At 49.3% G+C, this 25,018-nt stretch overlaps 1 protein-coding gene across 1 annotated transcript; it reads right to left on the bottom strand.

Moving 5' to 3' along the window:
• On the bottom strand, positions 1 to 25,018 carry Capn11 (calpain 11). Its single transcript, XM_045157228.1, has 21 exons — positions 24,788 to 25,018; positions 24,501 to 24,570; positions 21,393 to 21,511; positions 20,518 to 20,651; positions 20,190 to 20,358; positions 14,914 to 14,997; positions 14,744 to 14,829; positions 14,359 to 14,433; positions 11,922 to 12,085; positions 11,362 to 11,540; positions 6,657 to 6,668; positions 5,613 to 5,824; positions 5,115 to 5,154; positions 4,949 to 5,014; positions 4,577 to 4,634; positions 4,405 to 4,469; positions 4,080 to 4,148; positions 3,664 to 3,742; positions 3,444 to 3,560; positions 126 to 184; positions 1 to 27 (listed from the first exon to the last, which is right to left on the bottom strand). Exons 1-21 carry the CDS (start codon positions 25,013 to 25,015, stop codon positions 1 to 3), a joined length of 2,112 nt encoding a protein of 703 aa, XP_045013163.1. The 5' UTR covers positions 25,016 to 25,018.

Here is a 25,018-nt window from a genome sequence, read left to right as displayed (position 1 = left end):
TTACCCCCACATGGTGATATACAGCCACTGTGGAAAGAGGAGAAGAGGGCAGGTGGAAGGGTAGAGCCGTGGAGACCTATGGGTGGGGGGTCCCTGCCTCCCTTCCCACCCCCCCCCCTACTTACCTGCTCTATATTCAAGCTAATGGAGCCAGTATTCTGAGGGTCCATGGTTAAAAAGAAGGCTGTTTTAGGGGAGAAGGCCAGAGAGAGAGAGAGAGAGAGAGAGTGTTCAGGCTCAGTCAGTGGTCTCCAGGGCCCCCTCCCAACAGGGTGGAAGGTCAGGAAGGGCGTAAGAGGTTATTTGTGGGCTGGAGAGATGGCTCAGCCGTTAAAGGCACTTGCTTGCAAAGCTTGTCAGTAGTGAGTTCCCAGCACCCACCTAAAGCCAGATACACAAAGTGTAATATGCATCTGGAGTTCCGTTGGCAGTGGCAAAAGGCCCTGACATGTCCATTCTCATTCTGTCTCTTTGGCTCTCAAATAAGTAAATAAAATAAGTAAATGAAAATTTGGGCTGGAGAGATGGCACTTGGGAGGCAGAGGTAGGGGGATTGCTGTGAGTTCGAGGCCAGTCTGCCACTACAGAGTGAGTTCCAGGTCAGCCTGGGCTAGAGTGAGACTCTACCTGGAAAAAAATAAAATAAAATAAAATAAATAAGGGATGGAGAGATGGCTCAGCAGTTAAGGAGCTTGCCTGCAAAGCCTGATGACTAGGTTTGATTCCCCAGTACTCATGTAAAGCCAGATGCACAAGATGGTACAAACATCTGGAGTTTGCAGAGGCTGGAGGCCCTGGCACACCCATTCTCTCCCTCTTTACCCCTCTCTCTCTGTGGTGGTTTGAATAGATGGCCCCCAATATATTCAGTTGTTTGTTTGTAGTTTGCATCTGCTGGCTACCTGGCTGGAGGCAATGTCACTGGGTGGATCTTAAACTATGGTGGTGGGTTTCAGATTTCAAAGTATGCCTAGCCGAAGTTCCTAAAGTGTGCTGTGGCTTTTGACCTTTAGGCTTGTACTTCTCTCTCTGTCTGCTTGGGCCTGTGAAGGCAGGCCAGCTTCTTCTGCCATTATGGACCTTCCCCTGGATCTGTAAGCTTCAATAAATCCCTTCCTCCATAACTGTGCCTGGTCTGGAAGTTCATCTCAGTGAACCAGAAGCTGTCTGCTACACTCTCAAATAAATAAATATCTTTTAAGGGGCTGCAGAAATGGCTTAGCGGTTAAGACACTTGCTTGCAAAGCCAGAGGACCCAGATTTGATTCCCCAGGACCCTAGTAAGCCAGAAGCACAAGGTGGTGTGTGCATCTGGCGTTCATATGCAGGGCTGGAGGCCCTGGTGCACCCATTCTCTCTCCCTCTCCGTTTCTCTCTTTCTCAAAAAATAAAACAAAAAAAACAACCCCCGCCAAAAGAAAACCAAAAAACAAAAAAAGCGGGCATGATGGCTCTTTTAATCCCAGCACTCTGGAAGCAGCAGAGGTAGGTAGATTGCCAGATCAGCCTGGGCTAGAGCGAGACCTTACCTCAAAAAGCCAAATAAAATAAAATAAAATAAAATTAAAGAAGTAGCTATTTTAGCCGGGCGTGGTGGCGCACGCCTTTAATCCCAGCACTCGGGAGGCAGAGGTAGGAGGATCGCCGTGAGTTCAAGGCCACCCTGAGACTACAGAGTTAATTCCAGGTCAGCCTGGACCAGAGTGAGACCCTACCTCGAAAAATAAAAAAAAAATAAAAATAAAAAAAAAAGAAGTAGCTATTTTATAAAAATAAAAAAAGAAGAAGCTATTTCATAAAAATAAAAAAAAAATTTAAAAGAAGAAGCTATTTCTTGCTGATCCCTAGAAATCCCCAGGGCCACCAGGAAGGAAATCACAACTGTTGGCCTTGTGGAACTGAGCCTCTTCCCTGGGGTGGGGAAACTGGGTTACTCCACGCCAGCCTGAGGGGGCAATTTTGCTCTTCTCCGGGTGGGGTGGGAGGTATGCATCTTGATTGTCAAGTGGGTTGGATTTAGAATCTGCAGGTAAACATACCTCTGAATGTGTCTGTGAGGGTGTTTCCAGAAAGGGTTAACAGAAAAGGGAAAGGGAAGGCCCATCCTGAGGACTGGGATCATTTTTAAAAAAAATTATTTTATTTTTTAGGTTTTTCAAGGTAGAGTCTCACTAGCTCAGGCTGACCTGAAATTCACTCTGTAGTCTCAGGGTGGCCTCAAACTCATGATGATCCTCCTACCTCTGTCTCCCAAGTGCTGCGATTAAAAGCGTGCACCACCATGCCTGGCCTTAAAAATTTTTTTTTGAAAATTTATTTCCAGAGAGAGAGAGAAAATGGGTAAGCTAGGGCCTCTAGCTACTGCAAATGAACTCCAGACACATGCACCACTTTGTGAAGTTGGCTTTACATGGGTACTGGGGAATTGTAGCCTGGTTGTTAGGCTTTGTAGGCAAGTGCTTTAACCTCTGAGCCATCTCTCCAGAGGGCTGCGATCTTTTTTTTTTTTTTTTTTTTTTTTTTTTTTCGAGGTAGGGTTTCAATCTAGCTCAGGCTGACCTGGAATTCACTATGTAGTCTCAGGATGGCCTCGAACTCACGGCAATCCTCCTACCTTTGCCTCCCAAGTGCTGGGAACAAAGGCATGTGCCTGGCTTGTTTTGAGGCAGGGTGTCACTGTGTATTCTAGGCTGGTCTCTGACTCATGATCCTCCTGCCTCAGCCTTCTGAGTTCAGGTATGACAAGCATATACCACCACATCCAGCTTTGGGATACTATTATCACCCATTTATTTTTTATTTTTGAGCAAGTGTGTGTGAGAGAAAGAGAGAAACATTGAGAGAGAGAGAGAGAGAGAGGGACAGAATTGGTACGCCAGGGCCTCAGCCACTGAAATAGAACTCCAGACACTGGCACCACCTAGTGGGCATGAGCGACCTTGTGCTTGCCTCACTTTTATGTATCTGGCTCATGTGGAATCTGGAGAGTCGAACATGGGTCCTTAGGTTTCACAGGCAAGTGCTTTAATTGCTAAGCCATCTCTCTAGCCCTATTTTTATTTTTTTATAATTTAATTAATTAACTTATTTGAGAGAGAGGAGAAAATGGGTACACCAGGGCCTCTAGCCACTGAAAATGAACTCTAGATGCATGTGCCATCTTGTGCATCTGTCTTTATGTGAGTACTTGGGACTCAAACCTGGGTCCTTTGGCTTTGCAGGCAAGTGCCTTAACTGCTAAGCCATCTCTCCAGCCCCTTGTCCATATTTTATAGACGAGGGAATAAGGCGACAAAGTCACAATCCCAGCCAGTGTCGGAGCTGGGATTTGAACTTGGTATGTCCTAAAAGTGGGAATGGTTCTGGTTCTTCAGGGTGGACCCATGTGGGAGAGGCCCAGCCTCCCTGGCCTAAGCTGAGGATGGGGCTGGTGCCTCACTCACTGAACATGGCCTTCAGCCTCAGGAAACAGTTGAGGAAGCTGTCAAATTCCACGATCATGTTATCGTTTGCGTACCTAGCCACCAGCACCTCCGTCACCTTGTTGTTCAACTTAATGCCTGGGAGACAGAGGAGCAGAGAAAGAAGGGCAGCATCTGGCCCTTGGATGTGCCCTCCTCCTCCTCCTCCCTGTCACCAAACTTTCTCCTGCCCTCTAGCCACCTGCTTTCTCAAGTGCCAAGCGCATCTCGTAGGAGTTCAGGGTGCCCGAGTGGTCCTGGTCACATTCTCGGAAGATGTCCTGGAGGCCGCCGGATGTGGAAGGTGAGGCATGGTGGGTTGGTTGTTGAAATAATGGACTACTGAGGCACAGCTGGCTCACGACAGCTGCCTAACACAGCCATTGCCACCCCGGCCCATTGCCTGAACTCCCAGTATTCCTATTAGCTAGTAGCTGAAGGATAGATTCCGAGCAGAAAGCTGGGGGCTTTCTGCTCTCTTTGGCGTGATGCTTTCTAGCAGGTGCCCTCCGTGACGCTCCGGCGCTACCCTAGCTGCTGAACAGTTTGGCCGTGTCTGTCGGGGCCCCGGATCTACCTTCTCCCTGGCTAGCCCTCACCCCTCGTAGGCTCCTTTACCGTCCATTTCTTGATTTTCTTCCATAGGACTTGGAACTCCAGAATGCCCAGCTTGCCAGTTCCGTCTTTCTGGGAGGAGAGGGACCACTGGTCAAGGATAACACGGAAAAAGATGAAGAGGGAGTACCTGGGGACAGGAAAACTGAGGGGCTCCACCCAGATTTGGGGTTCCCAAATGCGGACAGCCCGTATTAGCATCTCTTGCCCCCTCAGAGCCTTATTCCTATCTCAAAAGAGGGGAGGGCTGGCCAGAAAGGGAGCCAGTTCTGGGTCAGGCTCGCATGATGGGACACTGGACGTGATCACGCATGGGACAGGAAGATACATCCATGAGGTTGAGCATACGGCGACACACGTCCAAACCAAAGCCCTTGCTCTTGAAGTTCTTGACTGACAGCGAGAGAGAGAGAGAGAGAGAGAGAGAAGGGGAAATAGATGAAACGAATGGGGTGTGGAGACAGGACAGGGGGTTGTGTGGGTAGGCGTGGGCCACTCACGTTTACACAGCATCTTGTTGAGGAGATTTTGAAGCTCATACACATCCACTTCACAGTCCTAGAAAGGGGACAGTAGAGCTGGAGAGGTGGCTTAGCCGTTAAGGTGTTTGACTGTAAAGCCAAAGAACCCAGGTTCGATTCCCCAGGACCCACGTTAGCCAGATGCACAAGGGGGCGCACGCATCTGGAGTTCGTTTGCAGTGGCTGGAAGCCCTGGCGCGCCCATTCTTTCTCTGTCTCTCTACCTGCCTATTTCTCAATCTCTCTCTCTCAAATAAATAAAATATTTTAGAAAGGGGACAGTAACCACCTGCTCTGACCCGTTTGGCCAGGCAGCCACTTCCCTTCATCTTCAGCTCATAGCCTCCTCACCTCACCTGCCACCAACTCAAACAAACGCAAGGATTCCTGGTTCATTTCCTTCTCGGTGACCACCTCCTGGAGGAAGGGAGCGCGAATGGGACGGGGTGTAAGCAGGCCCTCTGGACGGCACCCACACCTCCTTCCAGCCCTCCTCCCCCAGCGCTTGCTCCCTCACCTCCTGCAGATGCTCCACTCGGTTGGCTTCGTCCAACTCCCTGGGCAAAAGCAAGCGGAGGCTTAGGGGCGAGCCGGGAGCGGGGACGCGTGGCCGTCAGCGGGGAGTGGCTCAGGAGAGGTCATGTCATGTATCTGAAGCAGTTTTCTAGTTCTCACTCTGAGTCTACTAGTTGTGGTTTTTATTCTATTTTATTTTTGGTTACTCGAGGTAGGGTCTCACTCTGGCCCAGGCTGACCTGGAACTCATCCTGTAGTCTCAGGGTGGCCTTGAACTCACGGCGATCCTCCTACCTCTGCCTCCCCAGTGCTGGGATTAAAGGCGTGCGCCACCACGCCCGGCTCTGTGTCTACCATTAACTTGGACTTCACCTCATGGTGCCTCGGTGTCCTTGAGTGTAAAATAAGGGCAAGGTGGAGAAGGATGCTAGTGTCCGGAGCTTGACATCCTGCGGTTCTTGGGCAGGGGCTCTTGCTGCACATGGGGTCACCCCCTCACCAGGACTCGCTGTGCTTCTCTGAGAAAACCCGAAGCAGGAAGTCTGCATCCCAGTGTGGCTCAAAGGTGGAGGGGATGATGATGTACTCCCCGGGAGGCAGTCGCAGCTGGATGCTCACTTCCCGCGAGTTGATGAAGATCTCGGAAAAGCCATGGTCTTGGTGCTTCGCGAAGAAATCCTTCTTCAGATGGATGTCTTGGCGGTCCTGAAACTGTACGTGCCCTGGAGGTGGGTATAGGACTGGCATGGGAGGGCGGTGAGAGTGGGCCTCCCAAGGGGACTGTTGGGACGGCCACCTGGTGGCCCCAGCGCTACGACCCTGGCCTGGGTTCCATCCACAAGACCAACAACTCCACGATGGGCTTTTTCCCCCTCCCTGGCTTTCTCCCTCCAGATCCTGAGGGCCCAGGGTGCACCATAGCTTTTCTTTTATTATTATTATTATTATTATTATTATTATTATTATTATTGGTAGGGTCTCCCTGGAATGTAGTCTCAGGGTGGCCTTGAACTCATGGCGATCCTCCTACCTCTGCCTCCCGAGTACTGGGATTCAAGGTGTGCACCATCACACCTAGCATTCTTTTTTTTTTTTTTTTGGTTTTTTGAGGTAGGGTCTCACTGTAGTCCAGGCTGACCTGGAAATCACTCTGTATTCTCAGGGTGGCCTCGAACTCACGGTGATCCTCCTACCTCTGCCTCCCAAGTGCTGGGATTAAAGGCGTGCACCACCATGCCCAGCTCCCAGCGTTCTTTTTAATTTAATTTTATTTGACAGAGAGAGAAGGAGGCAGAGAGAGAGAATGGGCGCGCCAGGGCCTCTAACCACTGCAAATGAACTCCAGACACATGCACCCCCTTGTGCATCTGGTTTATGTGGGTCCTGGGGAATTGAACCTGGGTCCTTAGGTTTCAAAGGCAAGCGCCTTAACTGCTAAGCCATCTCTCCAGCTCATCCCCACAGCTTTTCACCAGATCCCTTCCCAGGCTAATTGACATGCAACCAGGAAGAACTAGGCCCTTCATCCTTGAGTCTTCCACACCTCTTTTGGGACCTGGGAAGAGAAAAGAGAGGAAGGTCAGCTCTCCAGGGCAGTGAGGGGGCTCCGACCTGCAGACGCCAGGTGGAGGTGCTCAGTGTGTGTCCACACACATGCACATGCACGTGCAGGTGTTGGGGTGTGTTAGAAAGGGCACTGGGGCAACGGCGGTGGGTGGGGCATGAGCTGTAAGCATCAGAGTCTGTCAGCTTTGGATGGCAAAGTACAGTTTGTGCAGGGCTTTACCAAGCTGGCTTGTTTTTATCACTCTAGGTCAAGGGTAGGGTAGGAAATAGAGTCCAAAAGAGGCGAGGTGGTTTCCCCAAGCTAAAAGTGAAAGAGAGCTAGATGAAAACATAAGAGGAGGGCTGGAGAGAAGGCTTAGCAGTTAAGGTGTTTGCCTGCAAAGCCTAAGGACCCTGGTTTGACTTCCCAGGACCCATGTAAGCCAGATGCACAAGGGGCACATGCATCTGGAGTTCGTTTGCAGTGGCTAGAGGCCCTGGGATGCCCATTCTCTCTCTCTCTCTCTCTTTCATTGCAAATAAATAAAAGTTTTTAAAACAGAAAAACAGCCAGGCGTGGTGGCGCAAGCCTTTAGTGCCAGCACTCGCGAGGCAGAGGTAGGAGGATCATGGTGAGTTCAAGGCCACCCTGAGACTACATAGTGAATTCCAGGTCAGCCTGGGCTAGAATGAAACCCTACCTTAAAAAACAAAAAACAAAAAAACAACAACAAAAAAAGAAAGAAAGAAAGAAAGAAAGAAAGAAAGAAAGAAAGAAAGAAAGAAGAAAATGTAAGAGGAGGGGCTGGAGAGAAGGCTTAGCAGTTAAGGCGTTTACCTGCAAAGCCTAAGGACCCTGGTTTGATTCCCCAGAACCCACGGAAAGCTGGATGCACAAGGTGATGGATGCATGCATTGCATCTGGAGTTCATTTGCAGTGGCTGGAGGCCCTGGTGTGCCCATTTGCAATCTCTCTCAAATAAATAAATAAATAAAATATTGAAAAGATTTGAAGAGTTTTCAGAATGCTATTTCAAAGAATACACTCAGACCGGGCATGGTGGCGCACGCCTTTAATCCCAGCACTCGGGAGGCAGAGGTAGGAGGATCGCCGTGAGTTCAAGGCCACCCTGAGACTACAGAATTAATTCCAGGTCAGCCTGGACCAGAGTGAGACCCTACCTCAAAAAAACAAAACAAACAAACAAAAAAAAAAAGAATACACTCAAATCCTACGGGAACCAGATAGGTGATTGTTGAAACTGAGGACTGGGGACAAGTAAGCTTATTTGCCTTTTCTCTTTTTACATATTGACTTAATTTATATGTACATGTGTATAGATATGTGTTTATATGTATATACTCTGTGTGTGTGTGTGTGTGTGTGTGTGTGTGTGTGTGTGTGTGTTTAGGCACATGTCCCATGGGGCATGTATGGAGATCAAAGTACACAGGGGTGTTTGTCCTCCCCTTTATTGCAACACTTTTTTTTTTTTTTTTTTTTCAGGTAGGGTCTCGCTTTAGCCCAGGCTGACCTGGAATTCATGCCCAGCTGGCTTTTTTTTTTTTTTTTAATGCTATTTTTAGAGCCAGGCATGGTGGCGCACGCCTTTAATCCCAGCACTCGGAAGGCAGAGGTAGGAGGATCACTGTGAGTTCGAGGCCACCCTGAGACTACATAGAGAATTCCAGGTCAGCCTGGGCTGGAGTGAGACCCTACCTCGAAAAATAAAAACAAACAAACAAACAAAAAGCTTTTTTTCCCTTCATCTTAAATGTGACTCCTAAATACTGACTTATAAACACATTTTAGAATGTGTACTTATTTGCACAGGTGCACGCGTGCATGTGTGCGTGTGTACACCAGGGTCTCTTGCTGCTCCAAATGAAACCCCATCTGGCTTTATGGGGGTGGCTGGGCAGGCAGGCTTTAGGAGCAAATGCCTTTATCAGTTGAGTCACCTCTCCAACCCTTAGGCTGCTATCCTCATGGACTTCTCTATCCCATACACTGGCTAGCTTGCTCTCTGTGGCAGACAGGGCTCCAGAGTCCTCACACAGACTAATGCCCTATGGGAACAGAAACGAGATTGTAGGCCAAGAGAGAGAGAAACCGAAGCTCACGCATCCATGTGGCAGAGGCCAAGACCTCTGCAAACCCCCTAACTGTGCCCTGCCCTGCCATTCTGCCAACGGCACCCACTTCCCGAGACCAGAAAACGTCCCCAGTCCGTGTTTCCCAAGAACAGTCATGTTTTTGCCAGATCCTGGAGATGACCGCTTAGTCATTCGCTTCTATGTTCAGCGGGTACGAGTCCAGAGCATCCCTTGTGCCGTCGAGTCCCTGGCCAGTCTCCAGAGACCCGACAGAGCGAGGACGGTGCTGGCCTAGGGTGGGGACAAGTGACTGCCTTCTTCCTACCCCGAGTCAGGCTACCGGGTTAACAGACTCGTCTATACCCAAGAGGCTCAAGGTTGAACAAGGTCAGGTAAAGCTCCAGCCTTGCTGTTACAATGCACATGGGCCTATCTATCAAAGGCGCTAAGAAAGCGGGCATGGCAACACATCAGCGCTTGGGAAGTAGAGGCAGGATCGTCCTAAGTTCAAGGCCAGCCTGGTCTACATAATGAGCTCCTGATAATGCCTCCAGTAGAGGTTCAGCCCTAGTCTGTTTTCCCTCCCTCCCTCCTTTCCCCTCTCTCTTCCTTCTTATTTTTTTTCTTCTTGGCAAGCCCAACAGACGGCCTTATTTTATTTTAATGCTAGAGTGTGAAAGTGTGAGAGAGAGTGTGTGAGAGAGAATTGGCACACCAGGGCCTCCAGCTGCTGCGATCAAACTCCAGCTGCATGTGCCACCTTGTGTGCTTGCGTCACCGGGCGTCTGCCTTAGGTGGGACCTGGAGAATCAAACATGAGTCCTTAGACTTCACAGGCAAGGGCCTTAACCACTAAGCCGTCTCTCTAGCCCTCTTTCTTTCTTTCTTTCTTGTTTTGGTTTTTCAAGGTAGGATTTCACTCTAGTGCAGGCTGACCTGGAATTCACTTTATATTCTCACGGTGATTCTTCTACCTCTGCCTCCCAAGTGCTGGGATTAAAGGCATGCATGCACCACCACAGCTGGCTCTTCTTCTTTTCTTTCTTTCTTTCTTTTCTTGTCTTTTTTTTAAACTTTATTTATTTATTTATTTTTGTTTTTGTTTTTTGAGGTAGGGTCTCACTCTGGTCCAGGCTGACCTGGAATTAACTCTGTAGTCTCAGGGTGGCCTTGAACTCACGGCGATCCTCCTACCTCTGCCTCCCGAGTGCTGGGGTTAAAGGCATGCGCCACCACGCTCGGCTTACTTTATTTATTTTAAAAAATTTATTTAAGAGAGAAAGAGGCAGAGAGAGGGAGAGAGAGAATGGGTGTGGCAGGGCCTCCAGACGCATGTGCCCCCTTATGCATCTGGCTTATGTGGGTCTGGGGGAATCGAACCAAGGTCCTTTGGCTTTGCAGGCAAATGCTTTAACCACTGAGCCATCTCTCCAGCCCTCCTATTTTTTTTAAATTATTTATTTATTTATTTGAGAACAACAGACATAGAGAGAAAGACAGATAGAGGGAGAGAGAGACAATGGGCGCACCAGGGCTTCCAGCCTCTGCAAATGAACTCTAGACGCGTGCGCCCCCTTGTGCATCTGGCTAATGTGGGACCTGGGGAACCGAGCCTCAAATCGGGGTCCTTAGGCTTCACAGGCAAGCGCTTAACTGCTAAGCCATCTCTCCAGCCCCCTATTTTCTTTTTTAAAAAAAAGATTTTATCGGGGGTTGGAGAGATGGCTTAGCGGTTAAGGCACTTGCCAGAGAAGCCTAAGAACCCAGTTTCAATTTCCCTAGTACCTAAGTAAGCCCGATGCACAATGTGGCACATGCATCTGGAGTTTGTTTGCAGTGGCTTGAAGCCTTGGTATGCCCATTCTCTCTCTTTCTCTATTTGCCTCTTTCTTCCTCTCTGTCTCAACTAAATAAGTTAAATTAAAAAATAAAATATAAAAAGCATGGTGGTGCATGCCTTTCATCCCAGCCCTCAGAAGGCAGAGGTAGGAGGATCGTCCTGAGTTCGAGGCCATCATGACATGACATAGTGAATTCCAGGTCAGCCTGGGCAACAATGAGACACTACCTCAAGAATGATTTGGGTTTGGGCTGGAGAGATGGCTTAGCGCTTAAGCGCTTGCCTGTGAAGCCTAAGGACCCCGGTTCGAGGCTCGGTTCCCCAGGTCCCACATTAGCCAGATGCACAAGGGGGCGCACGCATCTGGATTTCGTTTGCAGAGGCTGGAAGCCCTGGCGCGCCCATTCTCTCTCTCCCTCTATCTGTCTTTCTCTCTGTGTCTGTCGCTCTCAAATAAATAAAATAAATTAAATTAAAAAAAAAAAAGAATGATCTGGGTTTGATTGCCCAGTACGTGCATAAAGCCAGGTGCACAAAGTGTTACACACATCTGAGGTTCCTTTTCAGAGGCTGGAGACTTTGGGGAACTCATTCTTTCTGTCTCTCTTTCTGTCTGGCTCTGCTTGCAAATAACTATTTTAAAAATGAATATAGAAATTCTCAAACCCAGGATGACGGGGCCTGCCAGCCTGTCCCACCCTCACCGGGCTTTTTGTCCTAGAGGCTCGAGGCCGGAAGGGAGATCAGCGGGGGTTCTGGAGCCCACCGAGAAGATGACGAAGCCGATGGTGAGCAGGCGGGCTCCCTCGGGCCGAGCATGGCGCCAGTTCTTCTGCATCAGGGCCACCAGGCAGGTGAAGACCTCTAAGTCCTTGTCCTCGGGGTGCTCCCGGTCATCCTCTTCTGGAAGACGGATCTTAAACTGGGGATTGGTCCAGAATGTGTCTGTGGAGGGATGCAAGTTAGGATGGTCCAGGATGCTGGACAGAGCTTTTGACTGTCTGAGCCTCCCTAGCCACAGGCTGCCTCTTTGACCGGGAAGCCATGGGCTCTGGCTGACATTCAGCCGGTGTACCCTGACTCTGAGACTTTGTGCCCAAACCGTCCCCCCTGCCCCGCATCCCCCCGAAATAGGGTCTCCCCCTAGCCCAGGCTGAGCTGGAATTCACTGTGTAGTCTCAGGGTGGGCCTCAAACTCTCAGCGACCCTCCTGCCTCTGCCTCCTCAAGGCTGGGATTAAAGGAGTGTGCCCACCACACCCCACCAGGCCTGGTTTTGGGGTTAATCTGGCCCGCCCCTCATTTGATACCGAGTCCCCTCACCCACCGGGGTTGTTCCTGCAGCCCCCCGCGGTGCTGCCCTTCCGCCAGCTGCCCTCGTAGAAGACGCTGTGCCAGCAGCTCTTGCGGTTGCTCGAGGGGAGCGCGTCAGGGGTCAGGTTGCAGATCTCTAGGAGCGTGAAGTTGCTTATGAAGTCTTCATAGGACATCCTGTGGTGGTGGGGGGGGGGGTCAAAAGAGTGCCATCACAGTGACTCGGGGTGACTCAGAAGGCATCATGGTGCTGAGAAGTGACAGGAGTGCTCAGCACTGCAATATCTCCATCACACCTTCCAAAGCTCAGGGTCCATTGCGGAAGAGGTGGGGGAAAGAATGTAAGAGCCAAAGGAAGGGTAGGACTCCTTACAACGTGCTCCTCCAGACACAAAATGGCCTGGATATCCATGACCTCACAGGGCCTGACACTACCTACACAAGACCCTCATAATAGGAGGAAAAGACCATGACATCAAAATGAAAGAGAGAATTATTGAGAGGGGAAGGGATATGATGGAGAATGAGTTTCAAAGGGGCAAGTGGGGGGGCGGGGAGGGAATTACCATGGGTTATTGTCTATAATTATGGAAGTTGTCAATTAAAAAATTGAGAAATAAATGGGCTGGAGAGATGGCTTAGCGGTTAAGCGCTTGCCTGTGAAGCCTAAGGACCCTGGTTCGAGGCTCGGTTCCCCAGGTCCCACATTAGCGTCTGGAGTTCGTTTGCAGAGGCTAGAAGCCCTGGTGCGCCCATTCTCTCTCTCCCTCTGTCTTTCTCTCTGTGTCTGTCACTCTCAAATAAATAAATAAATAAATAAATAAATAAAACAGAAAAATAAATAAAATAAAATATTTTAAAAAAATTGAGAAATAAAGAGTGTTGTCAGTGTACTCCCCAATTCCACACCTACAGGCCCTTGTCCCCAGAAATATGCCAGGACCTCCTGTGGTAGTTTGAATGTGATAGTTTCAGTGTATGGGCCCATAGACTAAATCTTGTGTTTTTTGTTTTTTTTTTTTAATGTTTTTACTTATTTATTTATTTGAGAGACAGAGAGAGAGAGAGGGAAGCAGAAAGAGAATGGGCATGCCAGGGCCTCTACCCACTGTAAACAAGCTCCATACGCATGTGCCACCTTCTGCATCTGGCTCATGTGGGTACTGGTAAATCACACCTAGGTCGTTAGGCTTTGCAGACAAATGCCCTAACTGTGAAACAAACTGTCCAGCCCTCATATTTTTGTTTTTTTTGAGGTAGGGTCTCGCTGTAGCCCAGGCTGACCTGGAATTTACTATGTAGTTTGGCAATCTTCCTTCCTCTGCCTCCCAAGTGCAGGGATTAAAGGCGTGTGACACCGTGCCCCACCGTCAGTCCATTTTTTTCTTTTCTTTTCTTTTTTTATTTTAGAGACAGAGAGAGATAATTGGCCTGCCAGGGCCTCAGCTACTGATATCAAAGTCTAGACATTTGCGCCACCTAGTGGGCATGTGCGACCTTGCGTGTGCATCTGGCTTATGTGGGATCTGGAGAGTCGAATGTGAGTTCTGAGGCTTCGCTGGCCAGAGCCTTAACCACTGAGCTATCTCGGCAGCCCAGCCCTCTGTTTTTGATTAAACTTCCTATTTGAGCCTCTAGCAGTCAGATCCCTGCTGCTGCAAGTCACTGGGGGTGGATCCTGGAGTCCATCCCTTAGGTGGGTTTGGGGGCAGATCTTTGGTCCAGCTCTGCTCAGTGTGTTCAGAGTGGGGTTCTAGAGGTTCCTGTTTGCTGCTGTTGGTGTCTGCTTGCTGCTATTGTTTTGCTTGGAACTATGGGAGTCAGAACCTTCTGCCATTGGTGGAGTTCCCCCTGGATTTTTCCTAAGCCTGAAATAAACCCCTTCCTGCCGGCTGTGGGGGCACAAATCTTTAATCCTGGTGCTGGATCTTAGAACTACGGAGTGAGTTCCATGTCAGCCTGGGCGAGAGTGAGACCCTACCTCAAAAACAAAACAAAACAAAAACACCAACACTCCTCCAGACACAAAATAGCCTGCATATCCTTGACCTCACAGTGCCTGACACTACCTACCCAAGACCATCATAAGAGGAGGAAAAGATCATGGCATCAAAATAAGAGAGAGACTGATTGAAATGGGGAGGGGATATGATGGAGAATGGAATTTCAAAGGGGAAAGTTGGGAGGGGAGGGAAGGAGGGTATTACCATGGGATATTTTTTATAGTCATGGAAAATGTTAATAAAAATTGAGAAAAAAAATAAACATAAAATATTTTCTTTTCTTAAAAAAATAAAACACCAACAAAATAAATAAATAAACCCCTTCATTCCCATAAACTGTGACTGTTGGATGTTTGTCCCAGCCACGTGGAGCTGACAACAGTGTCTCCGTGTCTGGGGCACAGGGGGGAGGGAGGCAGGAGGGACGAGAGGGACGGACATACAGACCAGAACTCTCCATCTTCCTTCTTGCGGAGGAGCTGCAACTGGATGCTGAGGTCCACTTCCTCCCACTCCTTGGCTCTGCAGAGAGAAGAAAAAGATGCCGGGCGCGGTGGCGCACGCCTTTCATCCCAGCACTCGGGAGGCAGAGGTAGGAGGATCGCCATGAGTTCGAGGCCACCCTGAGACTACATAGTGAATTCCAGGACAGCCTGGGCTAGAGTGAGACCCTACCTCGAAAAAAAAAAAAAGAAAGAAAGAGAGAGAGGGAAGAAAAAGAGAGCTCAAGGAGAGGGTGGCGCTTCTCCTTCCCGCTAAGGGAATTCCTAAAAGGATTGCTTTGCATTATGGGACGTGCTGTGACCTCTGCCACATCGCTTGGGTCACCTACTTGTCACTCCAGGCTCCGTTCCACTCAATCCGGCCCCAGGGATTCTGGATCCGAACCAGTGTTTCCATCTTGCCTCTGTAGAGGACCTGGGAGGAGAAGGCGGGAAGGTCAGGGCTCAGGGCCCAGGGCCGGGGAGGAGGTTCTCAAAGGAAGCCCTTGTCAGCACTCACATCCTCAAGGCCCGTCACTGAGTAAGCATGTCCTCTCACCAGCTTATTATGAGTTATTGATTCCAAGTCACTGCTGCTGGTGACCTGTAGAAAAGGGAGGAAGAAGCGCGGGGAGATAGCTCAGACAGTAAGGTGCTTGCAGGGTTGAAGGGATGGCTCAGCGGTTAAGGTGTTTGCCTGCAAAGCCTAACAACTGGGGTTCGATTCCTCGGCACCCATGTAAAGCGAGATGTACAAAGTGGCTCATGCATATGGAGTTCATTTGCAGTGGCTGGAGGCTCTGATGTGCCCATTCTCTCTGTCTGCCTCTCTTCTATCTCTGTCTCTGCTTGCAAGTAAATTAATTAATTAGGGCTGGAGAGATGGTTTAGCAGTTAAGGCGCATGCCTGTGAAGCCTAAGGACCCAGGTTCAATTCTCCAGGTCCCACATAAGCCAGATGCACATGGTGGCACATGTGTCTGGAGTTTGTTTGCAGTGGCTAGAGGCCCTGGTGTGCCCATCCTCACTTTTTTTCTCTCTCTCTCTTTCTCTCCCTGTCTCTAATAAATAAATAAATAAAAATCTTGGGCTGGGGAAATGGCTGAGCAGTTAAGCCCTTTGCCTGTGAAATCTAAAGACCCCGGTTAAATACCCCAGGACCCATGTAAGCCAGCTGCACAAGGGGGTGCATGCGTCTGGAGTTTGTTTGCAGTGGCTACAGGCCCTGGCGCGCCCATTCTCTCTTTCTGTCTATCTGCCTCTTCCTTTCTCTCTCTCTCTCTCAAATAAATAAAATAAAGAATTAAAAAAAATATATTGGCCAGGCATGGTGGCGCACGCCTTTAATCCCAGCACTCGGAAGGCAGAGGTAGGAGCATCACCATGGGTTCAAGGCCACCCTGAGACTGACTTTATACTGAATTCCAAGTCAGCCTGGTCTAGAGTGAAACCCTACCTTGAAAAATCAAAACAGAATAAACTAATTAACATAAGGTGCTTCCTGTACATGAGGACCTGAGTTTGGATCCCCAGTACCTACATAAAAACTGGGCATGGGGCTGGAGAAATGGCTTAGTGGTTAAGGCGCATGCCTGTGAAGCCTAAGGACCCAGGTTCAATTCTCCTGGTCCCATGTAAGCCAGTGGCACATAGCAGTGCATGCATCTGGAGTTCGTTTGCAGTGGCTGGAGGCTCTGATGTGCCCGTTCTTTCTCTCTCTCTCTGTCTCAAATAAATAAGTAAATAAATCTCTAAAAAAAATCCTGGGCATGGTGGGCATGGCGGGCACAATTCATGAGAGGCAGAGGTAGGAGGGCACTGAGTCTGAGACCAGCGTGGAACGAGTAGAGTTCTAGGTCCGCCTGGGATAGAAAGAGACCCTGCCTGGGAGGGGAGGAGGTGGAAAAAGAGGAAAGGAGAGCATTCACGTTCTGACCTGGACACCCCAAGAAATGTAAGCTTGCTCTGCTTTTTTTTTTTCTTTTTTTTTTTAAATTATTTATTTATTTATTTGAGAGTGACAGACACAGAGAGAAAGACAGATAGAGGGAGAGAGAGAGAATGGGCGCGCCAGGGCCTCCAGCCTCTGCAAACGAACTCCAGACGCGTGCGCCCCCTTGTGCATCTGGTTAACGTGGGACCTGGGGAACCGAGCCTCGAACCGGGGTCCTTAGGCTTCACAGGCAAGTGTTTAACCGCTAAGCCATCTCTCCAGCCCTGCTTTTTTTTTTTTTTGAGGTAGGTTTTTCACTCTAGTCCAGGCAGACCTGGAATTCACTATGTAACTATGGAGTCTCAGGGTGGCCTCAAACTCATGGCGATCCACCTACCTCTGCCTCCCAGGTGCTGGAATTAAGGGCGTGCACCACTACACCCGGCTCACTTGCTCTGCATTTTTTAAAAAAACATGTTTCATTTGTCTGGAGGGATGGTTTAGCGCTTAAGGTGTTCGCCTGCAAAGCCAAAGGACCCAGGTTCGACAAGACCCACGTTAGCCAGATACAAAAGGGGCGCATGCGTCTGAAGTTCGTTTGCAGTGGCTAGAGGCCCTGGCGTGCCCATTCTCTCTCCCTCTCTCCTTTCTCTGTCAAATAAATAAAAATAAAATAATTTAAATATATATCTTATTTATTGATTTGCAAGGAGACAGAGTGAGAGAGGAGAATGGGCACGCCAGGGCCTGTAGCCACTGCAAATGAACTCCAGAGACATGCGCCACTTTGTGCATCTGGCTTTACGTGGGTCCTGGGGGATCAAACCTGGATCATTAGGCTTTGCAGGCAAGTGCCTTAACAGTTGAACCATTGCTCCAGCCTGTTTTGTTTTCCGAGGTAGGGTCTCACTCTAGCCCAGGCTGACCTGGAATTTACTATGTGGTCTCAGGATGGCCTCGAACTCACGGTGATCCTCCTACCTCTGCCTCCTGAGTGCTAGATTAAAGGCGTGCGCCACCACACGAGGCGAATTGCCTCTTTTCATTCAGCATCACTCGCTTGGGCCCCTTCCTACCTGCTGCATGTATCTACAGTCTGCTGCTGTGTTGGATTCTGTGGGCAGTAATAACCAGCTTGCTGCAGTGGGAGGTCGCTGTTTTCACCATTATGACGAAAGTTGCCATAAACATTTGTGCACAGACTTTGTGGGGACCTAAGTCTTGATTTCTCTACCATAAATAGCCATACCTGTCCTATGGTAGCACTCCGGGTTCATTCATTTGAACAAATATTTGTCGAGTGCCTGGTGCCTGGGAGACCCCGTCCAAAGTCCCAAGGGCCCTATGGTAACAGAATCCCCTCCCACCACCAGCTGTCTGTAGAAGAGCTGTGAAGAGAAAGGAATCCAGAACTGAGGTGAGACTACACTCAGGTCACAACATGCTGGGGAGAAAATTGAAAGGATGGAGTTGGGCCGGGTGAGGTGGCGTGTACCTTTAATCCCAGCACTCAGGAGGCCAGGGAGCAGGACTGCTATGAGTTCAAGGCCAGCCTACATAGTGTATTCTAGGCCAGCCTGGGCTAGAGTGAGACCCTTCCTTAAAACAAAAAAAAAACAAAAACAGGGCTGGAGGGATGGCTCAGCAGTTAAGGCACTTGCCTGTAATGCAAAAGGACCCAGGTTTGATTCCCTAGTACCTACGTAAACCAGATGCACAAGGTGGCACCTGCGTCTGGAGTTCGATTTCAGTAGCCAGAGGCCCTGGTGCACCCAATTCTTTCTGTCCCTAACTGCCTCTTTCTCTGTAAAATAAATAAATAAAATATAAATATATTTTAAAAGAGTTGGAGAGATTGCTCAATGGTTAAGGCGCTTGCCTGCAAAGCCTAAGGGTCCAGGTTTGATTCCCCAGTACTGATGTAAAGCCAGATGCACAAACAGGCACATGTATCTGGAGTTCGGTTTGCAGTGGCTGTAGGGCCTGGTGCACCCATTTCCTCAGTCTGTTTCTTTTCTATCTCTCTTTCTCACTCTGCTTGAAAATAAATAAAGAATTTTTTAAAATATATTTTATCCATTTATTTATTTGAGAGTGACAGACACAGGGAGAAAGACAGATAGAAGGAGAGAGAAAGGGCTGGAGAGATGGCTTAGTGGTTAAGCGCTTGCCTGTGAAGCCTAAGGACCCCAGTTCGAGGCTCGACTCCCCAGGACCCACGTTAGACAGATGCACAAGGGGGCACATGCGTCTGGAGTTCGTTTGCAGTGGCTGGAGGCCCTGGCGTGTCCATTCTCTCTCCCTCTCTATCTGCCTGTTTCTCTGTCTGTCACTCTCAAATAAATAAATATAAATAAAAAAATAAAGTCAATACATTATTTAAAAAAAAAAAAAGAAGGAGAGAGAGAGAATGGGCCCACCAGGAGCTCCAGCCACTGCAAACGAACTCCAGACGCGTGCGCCCCCTTGTGCATCTGGCTAACGTGGGACCTGGGGAACCGAGCCTCGAACCGGAGTCCTTAGGCTTCACAGGCAAGCGCTTAACTGCTAAGCCATCTCTCCAGCCCAAATAAATAAATATTTTTTTAAAGAAGTACACGCAGAGGTAGGAGGATTGCCGTGAGTTTGAGGCCACCCTGAGACTACATAGCTAAATCCAGGTCAGCCTGAGGTAACGTGACAGAGCAAGACCCTACCTTGGAAAAACCAAAAAAGAAAGAAAGAAAGAAAAAGAAACGAGAGCTGGAGAAATGGCTTAGCAGTTTAGGGTGTTTGCCTTCAAAGCCAAATGACCCAGATTCGATTCCCCAGGGCATGCTCATTCTCTCTGTCCCTCTTCTCTCTTCTCTCTCTGCTTGCAAATAAATAAATAAATAATAAAATAAAGTATTTTAAAAAAAGAGGGCCAGGCGTGGTGGTACACATGTTTAATCCCAGCACTCCAGAGGCAGAGATAGGTGGATTGCTGTGTTTGAGGCCACCCTGAGACTACATAGTGAATTCAAGGTCAGCCTGGGCTACAGGGAGACCCTACCTTGAAAAAAAAAAATATATGGATTGTTAGAGAAACTTCTCTTTTCAGATGGCAGTGACTTTGGGATGACTTAGAAGGCACTATGGTGCTGAGAAATGGCAGAGGAGTGCTCAGCACTGAAATATCTCTATTAAACCTTGCGGAAGAGGCGGTGGAAAGAATGTAAGAGCCAAAGGAAGGGTAGGACTCCTTACAGCGTGCTCCTCCAGACACAAAATGGCCTGAATATCCATGACCTCACAGGGCCTGACACTACCTACACAAGACCATCATAATAGGAGGGAAAGATCATGACATCAAAATAAAAGAGAGACTGATTGAGAGGGGGAGGGGATATGATGGGGAGTGCAGTTTCAAAGGGGAAAGTGGGGGAAGGGAGGGAATTACATGGGTTATTGTCTACAATTATGGAAGTTGTCAATAAAAAAAGAAAATCGCCAGTTATGGCTGTGCACACCGGTAGGATATTAGCCGGGCATGGTGGTGCATGCCTTTAATCCCAGCCACTCGGGAGGCAGAGGTAGGAGGATGGATCACTGTGAGTTCGAGGCCACCCTGAGAATTCCAGGTCAGCCTGGGCTAGAGTGAAATCCTACCTTGAAAAACCAATAATAATAATAATAATAAAATAAATGTTAAGAAAAATGGAGACGGTATACTGGTAGACATGGGCACTTTGGATAGGAGGCAGGCAAGGCTAATCTGAGAAAGGGGCAGCTGAAGGAAAGGAACTGGTAAGAAGGATCCACATACCCATGAGGATATATGAGAAAAGAGCCTTTCAGGGGATCAACAGGCCAAAGGCCCCGGGTCTAGAGCCTAGGCTTACTTCGATGGAGCAGCCCATGAGGGACGATCGGTGCACGGCCTCTCTAAGGATTTTCAGCATGTTTTGAGGAGACTTCTGCAGTCGGAAGTGCTGGGCCACGCCCCCGGTGAAGTCCTCGAAGCCCTCCATGGTGCTGCCCCCTGTCAGCGCTTCGTAGGACCCACTGATCCTGGGGTGGGGTGGGGGGACAAGAGGGGACTCTGGTGGGCACCCGGGGAGAGGTGTGAGTCGCAGGCAGGGCGGGCAGGGTGGTGAGAGAAGGGAGCAATGCCCTGGGCTCCCCTGGCCCCTCCCTTGGTCCCCAGTGGTCAGGCTGGACAAGGCTCACTTGGCATAGGCCTTTTCCAGCAGGGCACTCCAGAACTCGGCGCGCTCAGCAGAATGCACGAACACCAGCTTGCCTTCCTTGGTGGGCAGCCGGTCGTCCACCACCACGTCCACCCACTGCCCAAACTGCCAAAACTGTGGGCGGCAAGGGGACACCTATCTTGGCTGGGGTCCTCACTGCACACGTACAAACTCTCTCTCTCTCTTTCTCTCTCTCTCCCCCTTCCTCTCTCTCTCTCTCTCTCTCTCTCTCTCTCTCTTTCTCTCTCCCTTCCTCTCTCTCTCTTTTACTCCCCCCCCCCCGTGGGAACCCTGACCTGTCCTCGGAAGCGCCTCCTGGTGGCCAGATCTAGTGACACACCAGCAACAAAGTCACTCCCCAGATTAGGGACAGAGAAAAGAAATCAACAAGATAAAAACTAGGCTGGTCGTGGTGGCGCCCTCTTCCTGCCTGCTCCTCTCCCCACCCTCTCTCAGATAAATAAATAAAAATAAATTAAATAAATTAAAACAAATTATGTGATTTATTTTTTTAAATATATTTTATTTATTTGAGAGAGGGAAAGAGGGAGAGAGAGAGAGAGAGAGAGAATGGGCGCGCCAGGGCCTCCAGCCACTGCAAACGAACTCCAGATGCGTGCGCCCCCTTGTGCATCTGGCTTGCGTGGGTCCTGGAGATTCAAACCAGGATCCTTTGGCTTTGCAGGCAAACGCCTTAACCACTAAGCCAACTCTCCAGCCCTCATGTGATTTCTTTTATAAGCAGATAGTTCTCTGGTAAATAGGCAAAAAGTCACCCCACTCAGTGTTCTATTTGAAAACGAGAATAAATGCAGATGAGTTTCCTCTTCCCCCACCTCTCTCTCTCTTCTTCACCTGAAAGTGGAAGATCCCAGCATAGTTTTTCTGGAAGCTTTGGCTCTTGGGCACCACCCGGTACAGCAAGCTGGGACACGTGGTAAGGGAGCCAATGGCAGCCAGCAGCCAGCAGTCCCCTGGAAGACAAGGAGGGCTTTGCCCCTTGAGCACCCCCCAACATATGTGGGGGCCCCAGATCCCAAGCTAGACAACTGGGTACCTGGCTCAGTGTACCTCTTCAGCAAGGATGGTCTCCTCAGCCTTCCCACCGGGTGAGGAGACCCTGGCTCTGCCTGTGTTCCAACCGGAGCCCTGGAGCTAGCTGTGGATGGAACACAGGGCAGTGACCCTAACCCAGAGCCTAGGGGTGCACAGCGCTGAGTTACTCATAGCCAGCCGTCTCACTGAAGGGCCAGGGAGAAGGCGGGCGATGCTGTATGGGCACCAGAGTCAAGATACCAGGTGGACGCCATTGCTCCGGTATTCCATGGCCCTAGACTGAGAGGTTTCAGCACCTGTAGTAACATTGAAGCCTTTGACACAAACCATTTAGCAGTGAACCATCAAAAATGGGGCCCAAAGACGGGTGTGGTGGTGCACACCTTTAATCCCAGCACTCGGGAGGCAGAGGTAGGAGGATCGCCGTGAGTTCAAGGCCACCCTGAGACTACAGAGTTAATTCCAGGTCAGCCTGGACCAGAGTGAGACCCTACCTCGAAAAACCAAAAAAAAAAAAAAAAAAAGAAAGAAAAAAGAAAAATGGGGCCCTAGGATCCAGGTGTGGTGGTGCATACCTTTAATCCCAGCATCCAAGAGGCGGCGGTAGGAGGATCATTGTGAGTTTGAGGCCAACCTGGAACTACATTCAAAAACAAAAAAGGGGGGGGGGGGAAGGGGGCTAATCCCCATCCTATTGATTCATTTGGTGTCTCTCTCTTTGGTGGGTTTTGTTTTGTTTTGTTTTTAGTTTTTTGTGTTTTGTTTTTTTGAGGTAGGGTTTCACTCTAGCTCAGGGTTACCTGGAATTCACTATTTTAAGAGCAATAGTTTTATTAGGAAAGTAAAGATGAGTTTTTGTTTGTTTGTTTGTTTGTTTTTGTTTTTTTGAGGTAGGATCTCACTCTATCTCAGGCTCATTTGGAATTCACTATGTAGTCTGAGGGTGGTCTGGAACTCATGGTAATCCTCCTACCTCTGTGAGCCACCATGCCTGGCTCCACTTTATTCCTTGAGATAGAGTCTCTCTCTGGACCCAGAGCCTCGGCGATCCTCCTGTCTCTCCCTCTCCAGCACTGGGGTTACAGTGGGCACAACTGCATCTGGCCACTTTGCCCACTGAGCTATCTTCCCAGGTTAAAAAATATATATATATTTATTTACTTGCAAGCAGAGATAGACGGAATGGGTGCATGCCAGGGCCTCTGGCCGCTGCAAATGAAACTCCAGACGTGGTCTGGAGACATAGCTTAGTGGTTAAGGTGCTTGCTGGTGAAGCCTGAGGATCTAGATTTGGTTCCCCATGACCCACGTAAGCCAGATGCACAAGGTGGTGCATGTGTCTGGAGTTCATTTGCAGTGGCTGGATGCCCTGGTGTACCCATTGTCTCTCTCTTACTCTCTCTCTCTTTCTCAAAATGGTAAATAAAATAAATAAATAAACTCCAGATGCATGTGGCACTTTATGCCATCTGGCTTTATGTGGGTATTTGAACACGGGGCCACCATGCTTTATAAGTAAGTGCATTTAACCACTGAGCCATCTCTTCAGCCCCTCCCCCTTTAAAAATGTTTAATTAATTTATTTAAGAGAGAATGAAAGAGAGAAAGAGGCAGATACATATAGAGAAAGAATGGGCACACCATAGCCTCCAGTCACTACAAACTCTAGACGCATGTGCCACCTTGTACATCTGGATTTGCGTGGGTGCTGCGGAACTGAACTCAGGTCCTTAGGCTTTGCAGCCAAGTGCCTTAACTGCTGAGCCATTTCTGCAGGCTCCCCACGCCATACCTTTTTTTCTTTTTCTCTTCTTTTCTTTTCTTTTCTTTTTTTTTTTTTTTAAGTCTTAGCTGGGTGTGGTGTCTCCAGCCTGCAATCCCAGCATTCCAAAAGCTGAGGGAGGTGAGTTTCCCTGAATTCAAGGCTAGCCTGGCCTGCCAAGTCAGTTCAGGAAATCCTGGGCTACAGGGTGAGACCTTGTCACAAGCACGCAAGCCAACAAAGAGTCACGAATTCTTGGATAATTTGCAAAACCACAACAGGCAACTAATACGTCAGCCCAGGTTACTCCCAAACTCAGACCATAATAGGCGGGAGGAGGGGCAGCCTCCTTGTCAGCTTCTGGAAGAGGAGAGACAGGGAAACAGAGGTGGGGTATTTGAATACAGGGGTCCTGCTTTCTTGGGGGACCTGGAGAGATTGCTCAGTGGTTAAAGGTGCTTGCTTGCAAAACCTGACAGCCTGGTATCCATCCCCTGGTAACCACATAGAGCCAGATACACAAAGTGGTTTATGGGTCTGGCGTCCATTGACAGTGGTGGGAGGCCCTGGTATACTCTCTCCTTACAAATAAATAACAAAAATATAAACATAAAAAAAGGAGGGTTGAGCTGGGGGTGGTGCCACAATATCTTTAACCCTAGCACTCAGGAGGCAGAGGTAGGAGGATCACTGTCAGCTCAAAGTCAGCCTGGAACTACAAAAGAGAGTTCCAGATCAGCCTGCATTACAGTGAGACTCTACCTCACAAAAAAAGGGGGGGCTGGAGAGATGGCTCATAAAGAGAGGTGCATGTGTCTGGAGTTCGTTTGCAGTGGCACTAAGTGTGCCCATTCTCATTTCCTCTCTCTCTCTCTCTCTCTAACCTCGCTCTCCTGCAAAGCCAAAGGACCCAGGTTGGGTTCCCCACATAAAGCCAGACGTACCAGGTGGTCTTGAGTTCATTTGCAGTGGCTAGAGGCCCTGGCATGCCCATCCGCACTCTCCTCCCCCCTCAAATAAATAAATAAATAAATAAAATATTAAGAAAAAAAAAAAAAAGACGAAAGAATCACCCGAACGTGGCTTCCCTGCTCTGCTTGGCCTCCCCCTTGCCCTCGGAGACCAGCTCTGAGCTCCACACTCACCGAGGATGCCCTGGCAGATGTCTGTGGGAGTGAGTCCATTCATGATGAACTGAGGGTTGTTGGTGATATCCTGTGGTGAAGGAAGAAGGGGGTCAGGGGCTGCGGGGTCCCCTTCACCTCCCTTGTACCTCTGAGTTCTGTGGGCACAGCTGGGGGAGGCAAAGGGCAGCACCGCTCCTTGGGTCGCTCAGGGTCGGCTAGGAGGTTTGGCCAAGCGTGATCGTGGACAGAGAGTCTGGTGCCAGGGCCCCATCCCAACGGCCTGTGCCTCCCTTCCCATTGTCCACCTTGGGTCGCTGCCAGAAAATGTTCTGCACAATTTTGGAGTTGGGGCCCAGGTTTTTGAAGCCTAGAGACGTGGGTTCTGCAGGAAATAAGGGATCCTCAAATAGCACCCCCTTGCTCAAACACATTGCTTGAAGATCCTTGAAGCTCTGGTTCTTATAGTTTTGGGCACTGTCGTGCTGGCCAATGCCCTTGGCCTTGAGTCGGCAGTTGTTTATGGAAGTCACCATTCC

Source organism: Jaculus jaculus, chromosome 8 (genome assembly GCF_020740685.1).
Source record: "Jaculus jaculus isolate mJacJac1 chromosome 8, mJacJac1.mat.Y.cur, whole genome shotgun sequence".
Lineage (NCBI taxonomy): Eukaryota > Metazoa > Chordata > Mammalia > Rodentia > Dipodidae > Jaculus > Jaculus jaculus.
Note: the sequence above shows the minus strand (reverse complement) of the source record. Positions and strands in the feature narration are given on the sequence as shown.

Bases quoted from the DNA above. Each gene is read 5' to 3' on its own strand.
- Capn11 (XM_045157228.1), bottom strand. From the start codon at position 25,015: ATGGTGACTTCCATAAACAACTGCCGACTCAAGGCCAAGGGCATTGGC. The intron at 14,434-14,743 runs GTAGGTGACCCA...TTCTCTCTGCAG, and splicing joins AACGGAGCCTGGAGTGACAA to AGCCAAGGAGTGGGAGGAAG. The intron at 5,155-5,612 runs GTGAGGGGGTGA...GCTTTTGCCCAG, and splicing joins GAGAAGCACAGCGAGTCCTG to GGAGTTGGACGAAGCCAACC.